The 15,604-nt window shown below is 34.7% G+C and overlaps 2 protein-coding genes across 2 annotated transcripts; one reads left to right on the top strand and one right to left on the bottom strand.

Moving 5' to 3' along the window:
- Positions 1-230: 230 nt before the first annotated feature.
- Positions 231-2,882, bottom strand: LOC108574070 (RING finger and SPRY domain-containing protein 1-like). The gene is made up of 10 exons (XM_017936581.1): positions 2,668-2,882; positions 2,414-2,579; positions 2,162-2,344; positions 2,009-2,075; positions 1,791-1,931; positions 1,587-1,702; positions 1,363-1,506; positions 1,065-1,282; positions 724-984; positions 231-650 (listed from the first exon to the last, which is right to left on the bottom strand). Exons 1-10 carry the CDS (start codon positions 2,880-2,882, stop codon positions 563-565), a joined length of 1,599 nt encoding a protein of 532 aa, XP_017792070.1. The 3' UTR covers positions 231-562.
- A 1,636-nt stretch (positions 2,883-4,518) lies between these two features.
- Positions 4,519-13,738, top strand: LOC108574062 (E3 ubiquitin-protein ligase MYCBP2-like). The gene is given in 30 exon segments (XM_017936573.1): positions 4,519-4,681; positions 5,199-5,262; positions 5,338-5,580; positions 5,645-5,798; positions 5,865-6,073; positions 6,076-6,393; positions 6,461-6,628; positions 6,714-6,932; positions 7,013-7,214; positions 7,299-7,691; positions 7,764-7,929; positions 7,984-8,054; positions 8,140-8,283; positions 8,359-8,556; positions 8,637-8,833; positions 8,918-9,170; positions 9,249-9,692; positions 9,768-9,895; positions 9,973-10,199; positions 10,282-10,462; positions 10,524-10,710; positions 10,776-10,910; positions 10,997-11,139; positions 11,211-11,846; positions 11,934-12,201; positions 12,272-12,558; positions 12,636-12,955; positions 13,039-13,145; positions 13,227-13,436; positions 13,590-13,738. Coding segments are annotated over 30 exon segments (6,516 nt in total). The 5' UTR covers positions 4,519-4,586.
- Positions 13,739-15,604: the final 1,866 nt, after the last annotated feature.

Genomic DNA, 15,604 nt, shown 5'->3' with positions numbered 1-15,604 from the left:
ATGGACAAAATAGTGTCTACATATTTGTGAACCAGTCACAAATATTATATTGGAAATGTACAAAATACATTGGTAGCAATTCAAATGTAAATTGCATATATTAGTTTTTTCTCAATGTCTATAGTGTAAAAAAAATATTTAAATTTTTTCCATTGTTTTACTTTAGATATCTAATTACGTGAAAAATGTATTTAGGCAAAAACCTAGGGAAAGTAATTTGCACAGCCGGTAGATGTAACGTGATATTCCTCTGTAATTCGAATTTATAGCATAATCATTTGTGTATTATATCTACATATTTGAATGTAACGTTCACAATGATGTGTCTTAAGGGTGTGATGCATTTAAATACGATTCTGCTTTCTGCAACTGATTTGTAGTTCTTCTCTTGATTTAAAATACTGTATTGTAAGAAAGGAAATGCATAAAATATTATAACCATATCCAACATGTATTACAGACGACGTTGCAATTGTGATTATTTGCGACAGTTCCTGAGAATAGTGTAATATGAGAAAAGTAGTGAAAGAGTATTAAGAAATGCTGGTGTGCTTTTGTGGTGTCATGTGTTATCGGTAGCTACTTCTTTAATTGTAGCTCTGCACATTGGACACTCTACCAGCTGATTCGAACACGTTTGGCAGAATCCTCTGAAAAAATATTCATTTTTTTTACTTGATATTCAATATATACCTGGTTAATAAGATAATTTATTCGTATTACCTGTGATTGCATGGTAGCAATCTTACTGAAGCTCTTTGGTCAAAACACAATGTACATGAATCTTCTCTAACACTAAGCTTTCTCAGTTGAGCTAAATATATGTGTTTAGGAAGCACAACCTTATCCTCAGGCTTCAAAGTAGCATAATCGTTAAACTTCTGATATTCGCGATCAGTAGGAGGATACTTGAAAGGTATATTCCCGAAATTAAAAAGACATTGCTGGAATGACATGAAACTAGCTGCCGCAAAAAATCCAGACCTAGCACAATTTTAAATATTTTACATTAAATAAATGTCTGATTAGGATATATCGTGGTATACAGATAAAGGTATACATACCGCACTTTTTTAAAAAGTTGAACACATGGTTTGAGTGGTACACCATTTATAGAAAATATTATTTCTAATTTTTTCAAGTCTAATAAACAACCTAAAATGTCACCAGCTTTCCAACATGGTCTTTCATGATATTTTTCACTTTTTGCATTGTACCAGATTAATCTACGACAACCATCATAGGACAAGGAATATTCATCATCACCTATACCATACCCTTCCTAAAGTGAAACAAGCAAATAAGCAAAACTAATTTGCATATTTTAATCATGTACATTATAGTACAGATATAAGTGTTTACATGATTTAAAAATGTGCTATCCTTTGTAGCCCATCCTATTTGCATTACGCCCGTAGTTATGACAAGTGTTTCATAGTACCAAATTCCTGAATCTACTTGAAACGTGCATCTTACGCTTTCAAATGAATATGCATCACATCGAGCCTAAAATCACGATATATACAGTAATTAAATTTTAGTATATAACTGTTCTTCCATATAGTAATAAACTTTCTAAAACTTACTTCCAAACCATTAGGTGATATTTTCAGGTACTCACTTACATCCTTTGTGTTTAACATTACATTAATACCAGTTGTATCAACTGAATCATGAGAATACTTCCTACCTTCCATTAAAACTAGAATAATGAAAAAAATATATGTGTCTCTATCTAGCTATTTTTTCTTATATTTTACAATGCGTGGCTTGATCTTTTTAACACTTACATAAGTTATCTAAACACCATCGCGCGCAAAAGCCTACTTGACGACGTACATAATGATTTTCTGTTGCCCATTTTTCCAATTCTAATAGCGGATTCGGTTTTTCTGCCATTAAACGTTTTTTGATAGTGATCTTATTCTCACCTGATAAAATAAATATAAATAATTTGTTTTAATCAAACAAATTAATGTTCGCATAGAGTATTGTAATTAATGCTCACTTGTTTGCGCAAATTTTTCCAAAGCTATTAATGAATATAATACCACATAAGGGTCAATATCTTCTTTCTGAAATGATATGTAAATTACAAATAAAAGTCATCAGAGGATACATTTTTCTCTATAATTATTTAGGTAAAATTGGTTATATTTACTAGATTTGAAATAAGATAATCCAAAGTTGCATCAGATAATATAGCAATACTACTTGGACCAGCTAGCTTTTCTGCTATGCAACCCAATACAACACAGATGTTACGCTGTTGAGTTGCACTGGTCTGTACATTTCCAAGTTTTTGAGATAATTGAAACATATGTGACAATCTTAGAACTGATTCCTAAAAAATTAAGACAAATGTAACAATGCTCTATCATGTAATATACAACATATAGCAATACAAGTATACCTTTGAAGGTAATGGACAATCATCTAATAAAAGAGTAATAACAGAAGGACCTAATGGGTTATGCATAGGAATAACATTAACCATTGAACTAACAACTTGTATCCAGCCATCTTCTTTATCAGCAATTGCATGTAATTTTAACATTGCAGGTGGAGGCTCTTGCTCACTAAATATGCATATAAATTATTAATAAATAAATATACTAATAATATTTTGTTATATATTTAAAACTATTTATGATTTGTTGTACATACTTATCAACAAGAAAACCAATAACTCCAAGAGTTTCAAGTACTAATTTATCAATATTTGCTGAAGTTGGAAATTTAAAAGTGCTAGAAGACACTTCTCCAGATGCAACTGTACCTACACTTGATTCTGGAAATACAGTATTTTCAGTCTCTGCATGATTTGGTACTTGAAACACATCAATTTCATCTAGTGGATCGTTACACAAGCAATTGCCCATTCCCACAAGTTTATAATGGTACTCTTAAAGATATTCTACCACATATATTATCTAAGTGATATTTACACAATCAAGAGACATGTGTGTCTCTAACTGTTGTATCCAATGTAACTAAAAGTAATGTCTTTTTAAAAAAGTAATGTCTATGACATATAAATTGTTACAAGTATGCAAACATATAAATACTAAATTTTGTAGCAATACATACTAAAAATATATCATAAAAACCATGTCCCTTCATTACAACTAACCAAAACATTTGTTCACATTCTTATTTGTTTCTCTTGTCATTCTTTTTAAATACATAGATAAATGCAATTTCAACAGGAATTTATAATAAGCAAAAATCAGCTTAGAATTATAATTATATATTTGTTAAGATAGTCTATCTGAAAGTGCAAAAATTTAATAATAATTGTTTAAAAAAACTTATCTTGTAATATGTGTAAATGTTACATACTTGCTTGAGAGCTGTCATTTGGTTATGTTTTTATCGAAATAGAGGGAAGCTATTCAGTTCTTTATCACCTTTCCTCCGTTATCTACGTTGTAGGGCAATGTAGAAAATCATATTTATCTTGTTTATTTTGCAATAAAATAAATTTTTATACGATATTGCACTCTGGAAATTGTATTTCTTAGGTTATGTTCTCAATAATCTTCAAAACAGTAATCTCAGCATAACAGGATACGCACACTATACTATCTTTTACGTGGGTGATCAATTCTAAATCTTATATGTGATAAGTCTTTTTACGTCAGAATATCTTCTTAACGTTCATTTAATTAACGTTGCAAGCGATAACTATTTTGTAACGTATTTTTTAGTTACACAACATTGTCGAAAATATTATGATATTTTTATTCAATTTCATATAGTACAGATTTTGTATACGATATACGTAATTATTATTAAAATTAAACAATACGACTATTTCACAGATATGTAATATTCAAAAAATACCGATAAGAGTAATTTGTATATAAATTTTTAATGTATAAGTTTTTAGTTTATATCAATAAGAATATTAAATTAAACAAATACATTTTACACAAATACTTTCCACAATTTAATGATTTTATGAAATAAAAATATGAAGTGGGACGAAAGCAACTATTAAGGATACTGTTTTTGCCCATTTCGCATTTGTAAAATGAATAAATACAAGTTGTGAAAGTGTACTTTATTTCAGAATATGTATGTGAAACTTGCGGCAAGTCTTACTCTATAATGTAAAACCTCTAATAATGTAAAAAGTTAGGATTTTTAAGTACTTTGATCTATACGGTGTTCAGCAAATATGTTTAATTAATAAAAACATAGCTATGCAAGAAAATTGATTTGAAGGATAGCCGCCATATCGAAGGATAATCTACGTTAAAACGATAATATATATCGAAGAGTCGAAATCGCAAAGCAGTCGCGGTCCGTCTGGTACTTTCAAGACGAATTTCTTAACATACATCGGAGGCGGATCTTTGTCCGTTTTTGAATATTATAAAAATAATACGCTACTAGATTGTCTGTCATATGTGAATTTAAAATCGCAGGTTGAATAAATAAATACTTTGATAAAAATTGTCGAATGACCCTTTTTATAAACCGTGCGATGCAATCACATGGGGAAGGCGAGAGAATGTCAACGATCAATAGTATTACGAAAATGAATTGGTGATTCGTACGTTGAAAATTTTGTGCACAACATGGTGTCTGGGGACCACGAAAGGTTGCTGCCCGAGCCGGAGAATTACGTGAAATGTTTTTATGACCTTTTTAAAAGTATCGCAGAAGTACAGAGGTGCGAAATGTGTATAACCTCCTACAAGCTTTGTTTACTTGATGCTTTTGGCGGTGACTTCATCTGTCATTTATTGAACTCAATAATTATAATAAAAGTTCCGTTAACTTTGTTCTTATTTCCATTGAATATGTAATTTAACATTGTAGAGCTACTAAATTATGCAATTATTTTCTTAGATGTGTAAAGTAACCTAAAATAGTTTGTTTATTAAAGCTGATCTATACTTTAGAGATTGTCAGTTTGACAGATCTCGTATGGAGTAAAAAAAATTTACTTACGAAATAATTTATGATTGTTACTTTTAATTATTTATGTTAATTTAGCGTGAGAATCTATGATAATATATAATTATAGTTATTCATTGAAAAGAATAAAGATTTAACATTTTTCTCAAATGTTTATTTTTACAAAAATGACCTTTATACATGCAAATATATTAAATACCATAAAAAATTTCATTATTATCATTATTTATAAAATTTTTGTATGTTAGACCATGTATTTTACTTTTTAGATATAAAGAAGAATGGAGAAAATGTAAAAAAAATAAATCTATACGTAAGAGGGATAAAAAAAAGGTATCATTGATTTTTTTTTTGTGTTCATAGTTCTCTTTTATAATTTGATTTAGTATACAAATTCCATGTTTACAGATTGATTTAAATGGAGATGTAAATTATAATAATCCACCAGAAATAGAATTATTTTGCAATGCTTCTGCATTTGCTGTATTTGCTAGTGTTAGAAATGCTATTTTGGAAAGGTATGCTAGAACAACAAATGAAGTTTATAGAGCATCAAATTGCAATTCTCCACCTCCACCGGAGCATAGTGAAACTATTGATTCAGAAAGTGATGATGAAGATAGGATATCAACTATACAGAGTTTACCAAAGGTAAGAAGCAAAATTACATATTAAATACATAAAAAGAATTATGTTTAAATTCAAATATATTTAGATTGTAGGTATTGGTTTACGAAGTGTCTTCACATTGATGAGAGAAAGTAGAACAATTGAACCTATTTTATGTACAAAAGCACTATCAGCTTTACTGGATGTATTACAAGGACAACTTCCTGAAGGCCTGAAATCTGAACCAGATGATGTTATTGGTAATGTCTACAATGTATAAAATTGTTACCTTTTTGTAACTCTTATATATTTGTATTTTTTTATAGATCCACTTTTTGACCTATTATTGGATCTTGCAACTTCACATGGCCCAGAATCAGCAGCTGCAAATGATGGTAGTCATTTGACTGCAGTTGCTTGTGCATGTTTATTAAGTCTTGTGGTTGTTAGAGGTGATACTGGTCGTTTATTAGCAGCAATAGCAGCTTTACTCATGTGTCCCAGAGCACTAGCAAATTATAATATATATTTTTATAGATGCCGTGTGTATTAACATCTTTACAAAGAAGTGTACAAGCTGTTCTACTTGGAAAACTTGTGCGGCCGGACTGGATTACATATGGAGTTCCTAAATGTGCTAAGATTTATACTTCTACGCTTAAGTTACCAAATGAGATAAATAATATAATATTAAATGGACGAAGTTTTGTGAGTGATGGAAAGTACCTGTATCTGCATACAAGTAGAGGATTATTAAAGATTGGTAGTGGTCATGGTGGAACCATTTGGGGTCATATGTATATTCACAAGGCAGACTTTCACCCAACGGAAACGGGTTGGCTTGGTTATGCAAATGTTAGTTTAATTTATTTTTTTAATGTATAAGCATATGAATATTCTTTTAATACTTATTTTCTTTCAGAATACATTGTATTTTAAGTACACACCGAGAAAGCAGAGTGAACTACTAATTATTGATGCGGAAACCCTCGCTGTCACAGAAATTGCTGTTTTAGAAGGTCGCGATTGGTCATCCTCTGTTATGTTTTCTGACGGTGAATGTTTGGGAATGATAACAGCAGGAAAAGATGTCAGTTTATATTCTTTAATCGGTTCTGTTAATATGTATAATAATTAGGAAAATAATATAAATTTTATACTATTAATTTCAACAGGATGGTTTTGTAGTCAGAACAATAAATACATTAAGTAATCCAGTTACAGTCGCATCAGAATTACCCTTAAAATTAGCAAGAAAATGTGTAGATGTTTTTGGATATGCTGCTTTTGATGAAGAACAAACTGCTCACACGTTAAATCCGGGCTGTGATGATGAAATTGCTTCAGTTACAGCAGGAAAAGAATTTGCTTTGTTGAAAACTGTATCTGGAAAAGTACGTAATTTGCTGTTCCTTAATACGCCGAAATTTTCATTAAAATATGAATTTATATTTAAATGTACTATATTTTAAAGATTCTGTACAGTGGAAAAGGAACTTCCCTTGGAATGAAAACTAACACAAGGCCTAATAGATGGGTAGAGCTAACACTTGGAAAAGGACCAAGGCTCGTAAATTTTGCAACCGGTCATGATGGTCAACATGTTGTAATGGTTATGGATGATGGTTCAGCTTTATTTGCTGGTATTGCTAAACGTGGAGAAGATGGTGATAATAGTAAATATATTATTAGTTGATAATATGAAATTGATAATATATTTCGATACTTCTGTTAAACTGTGATATTCTTGAAATTCTTAGATAAAGTTAGGCGCCAAGCTAAGCCAGTTAAACCTAAAAAAATGACAAAAGTGGAAGGACATTTTATTGTGGATGCTGCTTGTAATAATGGGTCGATAGCTTTAGTTACAAAAGAGGGTTCTTTGATAATATTTGGCAAAGATACTTTGCACACCGATCCAGACACGGGAATGGTTACTGATCTGAGAGAAGTTTGTATTGTTCATGTTTCATTAGGAAAAGCCCATGCCGCGGCATTAACTAACAAAGGACATTTGTATACATTTGGAATAAACAATAAAGGACAATGTGGTAGAGATTTTACAACAGTTCATAGTGCTATAAATAAAGATATCTCTGCTATTGCTGTGGAAATGGGTACAGCAGAAGATGAACTTCTAGTAACTGAAGAAGGTACACGAAATACTTGAACAATTTTTTTTTTTTTATTAGGAAAGGAAAATTAATGCTTTCATGTGTACTCAGATGGTATGGAATCTACTGAAGATTGGGAAGAAACAAGAGGAATGTGTCCACCAGGGTTACATCAATGGAAGCACGGTGTTTGTATGGTTTGCACAGTATGCCGAGAATGCACTGGCCACAATATATCCTGTTTAAGTAGTATACGCCCAGATCGAAATCCAGGCCAGTAAGTATACCAAATTATATACAGATTACAAGGAATTAAAATATTTGTTTTCAGGGAATGTGGCTGTGGCAAAGGTGACAGTGGTTGTGCAGAATGCGGATGTTGTCGTACCTGTGCAAGGAGAGGTGCTAATGATTAAAATTCAATCTTAAATTATTTACATTAACGTTGACAAGAAATTTTTTGTACATTGTTTGTGTTATACTCTAGGTAGAAAAAGTTCAAATTTTCGAGAATATTTACAAAGACGTCTTGGGGAAATAAAGCAAAAACAAAGGACAAAGGCAGGCCCAAGTACCGCTAAGTATGGAATGAAAATGAAAGGTTCGAATAATAAAATATTAGTAGATGCCTGTGTGAAAAAGATGTACTGTGTATATTTTAAGATTAAATTAAATTGTAATACTTTATAAATTTTACGTAAAACAGCCGGACCAAGTGTAATACAAAAAACTACTGCGAAAATGGCATTAGGATTGGCTACTAATTTGATAAGTGAAGAAGGTATTGGAGGAAGTGACATTGAACGAGGTGATGCTGCTAGAATTGCTAGCATACCACCAGCTAGAGTTCCTATACCTAGTGAAAGTCCTGTAGTTCAAGTATCATGTGGCTTACATCATACAGGTAATATTGAAGAATTGTTCTCATACCTTTTTAACAAATTTATAGGATGACATTTAATAATTGTACTATGTTACATATAGTGGTACTTTTACAAAATGGTGAAGTTTATACGTTTGGGAGCAACATATATGGTCAGTTAGGCGTGGGAGATTCAATAGCGCATGCTGGACCAGTTCATGTTAAATTGCAAGGAATCGCAACGCAAGTTGCCGCTGGAAGTAATCATACTGTGGTACTTACGTCAAAAGGCGAAGTGTTTACATTTGGAGCTTATCAAGTTTGTATCATTGTCAGAGCTTAAATATGTAGAACTTAAACTATAATACATTATAATATAATACATGTGTTTATTGTAATACAGAAAGGACAATTGGGCATTAATTGGTGGAATGGACAGAATGAACCTTCAAACACCACTTCCCCAGTTAGTCGCCGTTCTGATAGGTCGCAGCCACGGCATTGTTTTCCAAATCTAGTTCCAAATATTGGTCCACAATGGGGTAGACGAGCAACATGGGTCGGTGCAAGTGGAGATCAAACTTATGTCAAAATTGATGAAATAAATTCTATTAATTTAACAAGGAGTACTGTTATGGCAAATAAAAATTGCATAAGTATGTTCTTCTTTGTAAATTATCGCTCCACCATTATTGAATTAAGAAGTATACCTAATTATAAAAAAATTGTTTCAGTTTTAATTCCACATCAAACTGATCACGTAAATTCTTTCAAATGTTTAGTTATAAGCAAAAGAGATGGCACTTGTAACAGTTACAGTGGAATGGATCAAGTTGATTTCAGTAATTGTGCAACGTGTTTAGATCCTTTGTATAATGTGATTTGGACTTTTAATCCTATGAGTAGTGAAATAAGTTTATATAATATTATATCAACGGAAGCTAGAACAATTTCTGATTTGGAAGCATCCATTTTGAGTCCGGGCTTAGCACTGCCTGTAGTATCTAATTGTTTTGTAACGCGTGCTCAAGCTGCAATGCATTTATTGGGTTGTTTGGACACCCTTACACAAGCACAAGATGAAAATTTGTGTATAGTAGAAGAGAATGAATGCAATCAATCAACAAACGGCAAAGTGTACAGTCGTGAAGATTTTGTTACAGTTAATAGATTTGAAAGTGTGTATAAAAATGATTAGAAAAAATGAATATTTGTTTTCAATTTGTTTCGATATACATTCGATATATTTTCAGGTCTTGGTGGTGGTTGGGGGTATTCTGCACATTCAATCGAGGCTATTAGATTTAAGCCCGACACTGATATTTTATTGGGAGGATATGGGTTATTTGGAGGACGAGGAGAATATACGGCAAAAATAAAAGTAAGTGTTAATCATATATTTAAATGTTAATAAATTATGTAAAATTGTGGTGAGAGTTATATTAAATGTTATCTTAGCTTTTTGATATTGGAATGGATGGAGGGGATCAAGAAAATGATGGCGAGCTTTTAGCAGAATCAGAAGAAATACCATATGAATGTGGACCCAGACAAAAATATTCTATTTTATTTTATGAACCAATTGCTTTACAAGCAAATAGGTGGTACATTGCATGGGCTAAAGTTAGCGGCCCCTCCAGTGACTGTGGATCTGGTGGTCAAGGAATGGTCACAGCGGAAGACCAGTTAGTAGTTAAACTAAATTTTTCTACTTAAAACAATAAAAAATTGTATTGTGTTATAATTTTTATTTGTTTTGTTTTCTAGAGTTATGTTTTATTTTAAATCTTCGAAAAGATCTAACAATGGAACAGATGTGAATGCCGGTCAAATTCCTCAATTATTATATCGAATAGTTACACCCGAAAATCAAACTCCTAATAGGCAAAGAGATCAAATTGAACCGGTTTACGTTTTGAAAAGAGATTTCAGCAGAACAGTCAGTAAAGTAAGTATTTATTTTCCCGATATTTCGTTCGAGGGAAGTGTAAATGAAACTATCATTTCAGGAATGCTTTCAATCACTAATATCTCTCCTTCAATGGAGTTGGAATACGTTAAAAGCAGCATTAAATGATTCTACGGTGCATACCACATCTTCTCACGCGTTGCTTGAAGTGGAACGTTTAGTCTATATTAGTAAAGCTAGTTTGCGGTTACTTAGAACTTATACCAATGAAATTTATCCCAATCAAGGTGAGTAATGCATTTCTCTTATGAAGTATTATTTTTTACTTTAATGCAAAATCGATGATTTACAGTTGGAAAGAAAACTCCAGCTGAATCTGTAAGGCTAGCAGAATGTATAGGCGAAGTGCGTGCGTTATTGCATCAAATTTTGTCCGATACTGTGCCATTAAATACAAAATGCAAGGGAAAAACGCGAACGAGTAAAAGTAAGGTTTCACACACTACAGTGTATTATATATAAAAAATTGTTTTTCTTCTTTATAATGAAATATAAATAAATACGTTTATTTAGGTCCTAGTGCCATAAACAGTAAAATGACAAGTAGCATATTAGACGAATGTCATAGAACATTTGTAGCTTGTTATCATGCATTTTATCCAACAGCATATTTGAAGTGGTCGTGCTTATGTGATTTGCTATCAGAAATTGATAGAGTAAGTATTTTCTTATTTTACAAACTGAAAATCGTATATAAGTACCATATAAAAATCCTATAATTTTACAGGAACAAGGAAGATCTACAAAAGATCGACTGTTATCAGGTGTCGTAGCTGCTCTGTGCAATCCTACTATTCGTCTTCGGTGTACATTTCCAATTTTAAATAATATCATGGATAGTAGCGATAGCATGAAACGACAGCTCAGTCCTTCTGACAATACTGGCTTGTTGATGATAAATTCAACCGAAAGTCATCAATACCCGATCTTAGTCGAGCAGATCAGTTACAAGTCTCAAGTGGAAAGTACCGGCAAAGAGATTTTAAACTGGTCGTTTCGCGATGTCCTCGATAGATTGTTAGATTTGATTCTAGTCCCTGTGAAGAAAAGTCTTTGCAGAAAAAAGATTCAATCACTGCCAGAACTGGTACTTCATTGTTGTTATTTGTTAGCACGAGTGATCGCTGAATTAGCGGCACAATCTAGCGGCAACGAAGATGAACTTCAAGCTGCTTGCGGCAGACTTATGTATACTACACCTTCGAGATTTACCCGCGCGTATCAAACAAGATCGTGGAACACCGGTAATGGTTCCCCCGATGCGATCTGTTTTTCGGTCGATAGACCTGGTATCGTTATCGCCGGAGTAGGCATTTACGGAGGTGTTGGAATGTACGATTACGAATTAGAACTACTAGACGATGTGAGTATTCTAAACTTTTATATACAAATTATTGCTTTATCATGTTGTCGTATGATTTTAAGCATTATTGTATCCCACATTTTATAGCAAAATAACACGGGGAATGATCCATCCCATACTCAACGTTGGAGTAGTTTGGATTTTACACGTGGCACTTTCGGGCCAGATGACTGTGTTAACGACATAGTAGAATTAAAATTTGATAAACCTGTGCCCATTAAGGAAAATGTAAAGTATGCTATTAGATTGAGAAACCGCGGAGGACGTACGAATAACGGTGATGGTGGTTTGAGTGTAGTTAAAGGACCCGACGGGACTACGTTTACTTTCACGGCTTGTTCCTTGAGCTTTAATGGTACATTTTTAAATACAACACGTCACGTGCTTTGTTTTACCAAGAGTAATAATAAAGCTTTTTCCTTTAGGTACAACACAGACCAGAGGTCAAATACCGCATATCCTTTATTATTCAAACCCCCAAGATTCCGACGGTCAACATACGAGCAAAGCAATGGCCGAGGTACAGGCAAGAAAATGTGCCCTTGCCATGACAGCCACGATTATTCAAAGGTCCAATGAAATTTTCGCATTAGCGAGAGAAAGGGCGGAAGAAGTAGTAGCCACTGAAGTTCTCGGTAATGCAACATTCGTGACAACTCTTTTACCATTGGTTATGGCACACATTAGTCCCCTGGCTACATCAGATCCTAGGGTAAAGATCAAAATTCCTAAATTTTTTTATATATCATTTTGTAGTTTGGTTTTTAATAAATTATCTCTTTTTCTCAGAGTGGAGTTCACGTTCTTACTTTAATACAAGAAATGTTACCCCACGTTGCGGCACTTAATTTGTTATCTACAAGCTCCGAATCGATCTCACAACCTGAAGCTCAAACTCACGTTTCTACACCCGTTACTACTAGTCATCACTATACGTGGTTAGAAAGTGATCATCCGTATAAACCTGCTACAGTATCCCACTACAGAGTCAGCTTTCCGGAAACTGTGAAGTGGTTAACTATTGAATTCACGCTAGACTGCGGCACGGCTCAGCCGGAGGATTATTTGCAACTGTACATTCCAAATATAATTGCCCCTACTATTACGGGGTAAGTAGACTTAGTTTACGTTTTTCTTCAAATATCACAAGCCGAAAATATCGTAAAGTTATCTGTTTTCACGTATTTTTTAGAGCATTCGTGAACATACAATCAGAGGATATACCCTTGTACTGTCCTGTGTTGCATAAATTGAGCAACATACAAAGTCAGTGGCCTCAGAACGCGATCGTGTTACCAGGTAAAAGCAATCGTTGTTTTACAGAACAAATTTAAGCTGCGTGTTTAACATTTCAATCGACTGACTTGTGTGTTATCTCAGGAAACGAAGTTATATTCTCGCTGGAGACCGCCTCGGATTACATGAGAAACGACAGGGCAATTACATACGGGTTTAAATGTCTGGTTATTGGATACGATTGGATAACATCGGGCAACGGTTTAAAAAACTTAGAAATTGAATTATCATTCCTCGGCGGAGCCTGTGCCGCGAGTCTGATGAAGAGAAATCTTACGTTACCGCCTGTGTCTAGTACGTATTAATTCATCCGAATTGTAAATTCTACTTTTTTTTCCTCCTCGAATTAATCCTCGTTTCCCTTACGCTTAATACTCACCACCAAAATATTCACCCACGTCTAATAATAATCACGGTATTTAACGGAGCACGACTATGTGATTCCAGACGAAGAAGTAGAAGAGGATTTGGAATTGATGCAAGAAACTGCAAAGAGGATTTTCTCCGTGCACTCGACGTTGCTTGGACGAGGATTCGCTCTAGCTTCGCCTCCTACGGTCTCCCAGGCTCTCGACGGCGTTCTTCCATTCAGGTAAGTACCGAATCACAATGCTTCACTCTACACGACCAGTAGTCGGTAAAGAACTGTAGCTAAAACGGGGTAGCGTATTTGTTGGTAAAACGTAATGCCAACATAAGTTCCTACAGTCGAGTAAACTGTGACGATTCAACCAAAACAACAATCCTTCGTCATAAATACCACAAAAAACCAATTCTATTAATTACGTTATTGCTTTTTTAGCATCAGTTCTATAAAAGTACTCTAGTAAATCAACTTGGACGGCGAGTCGATCGACCGATCGATTAAAAAAGAAAAACCGAATCACTTTGCGTTCTCGAAACGCAGCACGTTGAATTGCTGCATTATACTCCGGAAAAAGTTAAGCGTGTACTGCAGTTGTACCGTTACACCTTCGAGCATTTCCACGTTTCTACGCGAGCAACCGTAAATAGCCGATGATCGATCCGATGACGACGTGTATCGCGAACTTTCGCATAAAAAAGCCACGCGTGTATTCATATTCGCGTTACGGGCACATTGGGGAAATAGAGAGAGGAGGAAACAAGTAACAGGTTCGAGGGAGGATATATATTTTGGGAATATCGATTAGACACGAAGCCAGTGTGTTCTGTTCTATGCATCAGCTTTCATCTTTATTATCCCGTCGTTCTCGATGATGGTGTCTATACGACGTTACTTTCCTCCAATGTAAAACAAATTATACAGTCGGCTGTCGTTATATCACAGTCTCACGATAACTAGAACTAAACCGTCCTTAGAAAAACATAATTCATCACCAGGGTCGCGTTAATTGTACGCGTATACACTCTTCGGCGGCGTGCAAATTACGCGCGGGGGATGGCGAAATCAGCCTCGCTCCCTCACTCATTCCACGACGTTTCTTCTTTTCACGCGCGAACTCTAATTGGGCGTGCCTTGACGAACAGTTGAAGGTAACGACGACGACGACGAGCTGGCTCGTAAGGTCGCTGAATAATCTCGAGATGCTCCGAGGACCAATTTCTGCTCGTCCCTCCGGGGAATAGAAAAAAAGAGAAAAGAACCGCCGCGAGAGTCGTTACGGAGAGCAAGTGGCGGGCTGCATCAATAATGCATAGCTCACACGTGCGCGAGATAGCTGCACAACGCGGGGAGGACAAAGCATCGCTTACGGTACACTCTCATTGTACTTTAAAGACGCGAAACACAGCACTGTAATACCATTGAACCAACGTATCCGTTCTGTTCGCCAACCGAGAGACAGACAGACATACACTCTCTATGCTAGTAAGAGGAGTAACCGAAACATTTTCCCCCCGGTTTCTCCAATTCCAAAAGTTCCCTTTCACCGATGGGCGACAACGACGACGACGAAGTGGAAATACCAAACGCCGATGCTCACCTCGGCTCGCGAAACCCAAGAGAGGAGGAGAGGAGAGAGAGAGAGAGAAGAGAGGAGAACGAATTATATCGCGTCTATTAATCACCGTGGAAAAGCGGCAGCTCGAAAGCGTGGAACGATACTCAAGTGCCATAGCTGGAGAGGTTTGTTTTAAGCGTTTCAACGTATGCGAGCATTATTCAAGGGTCTCTCCTCCGTATCGAGATTAGCAAACGGGCGAATTCGAGTTTTCTCCTCCCTCCCTCGTCCTCCGAGCTGGCGAATCGATTACGGTATTTTCTCGCGTATCCCTCGAGCGCATTTATCAAAATTAGATACCGATCGGGATGATAACAATAACAACAATTTATTGGCAAAGTCCGAAGCTCGTAAATAAACCTGTGAAATGATACAATTAGAAACGAACGATTTTGTAAGGGGTGGTGGAAAACTGGGAAAGGGGATGATGATTCGGCGAGAATTATTCTGTGGAACGGTTCGAGAAAGCCTTCGGTATTA

The sequence above is a fragment of the Habropoda laboriosa genome, unplaced genomic scaffold (genome assembly GCF_001263275.1).
Source record: "Habropoda laboriosa isolate 0110345459 unplaced genomic scaffold, ASM126327v1 scaffold145, whole genome shotgun sequence".
NCBI classification, from domain to species: domain Eukaryota; kingdom Metazoa; phylum Arthropoda; class Insecta; order Hymenoptera; family Apidae; genus Habropoda; species Habropoda laboriosa.
This window is presented reverse-complemented; position numbering and strand designations above follow the sequence as displayed.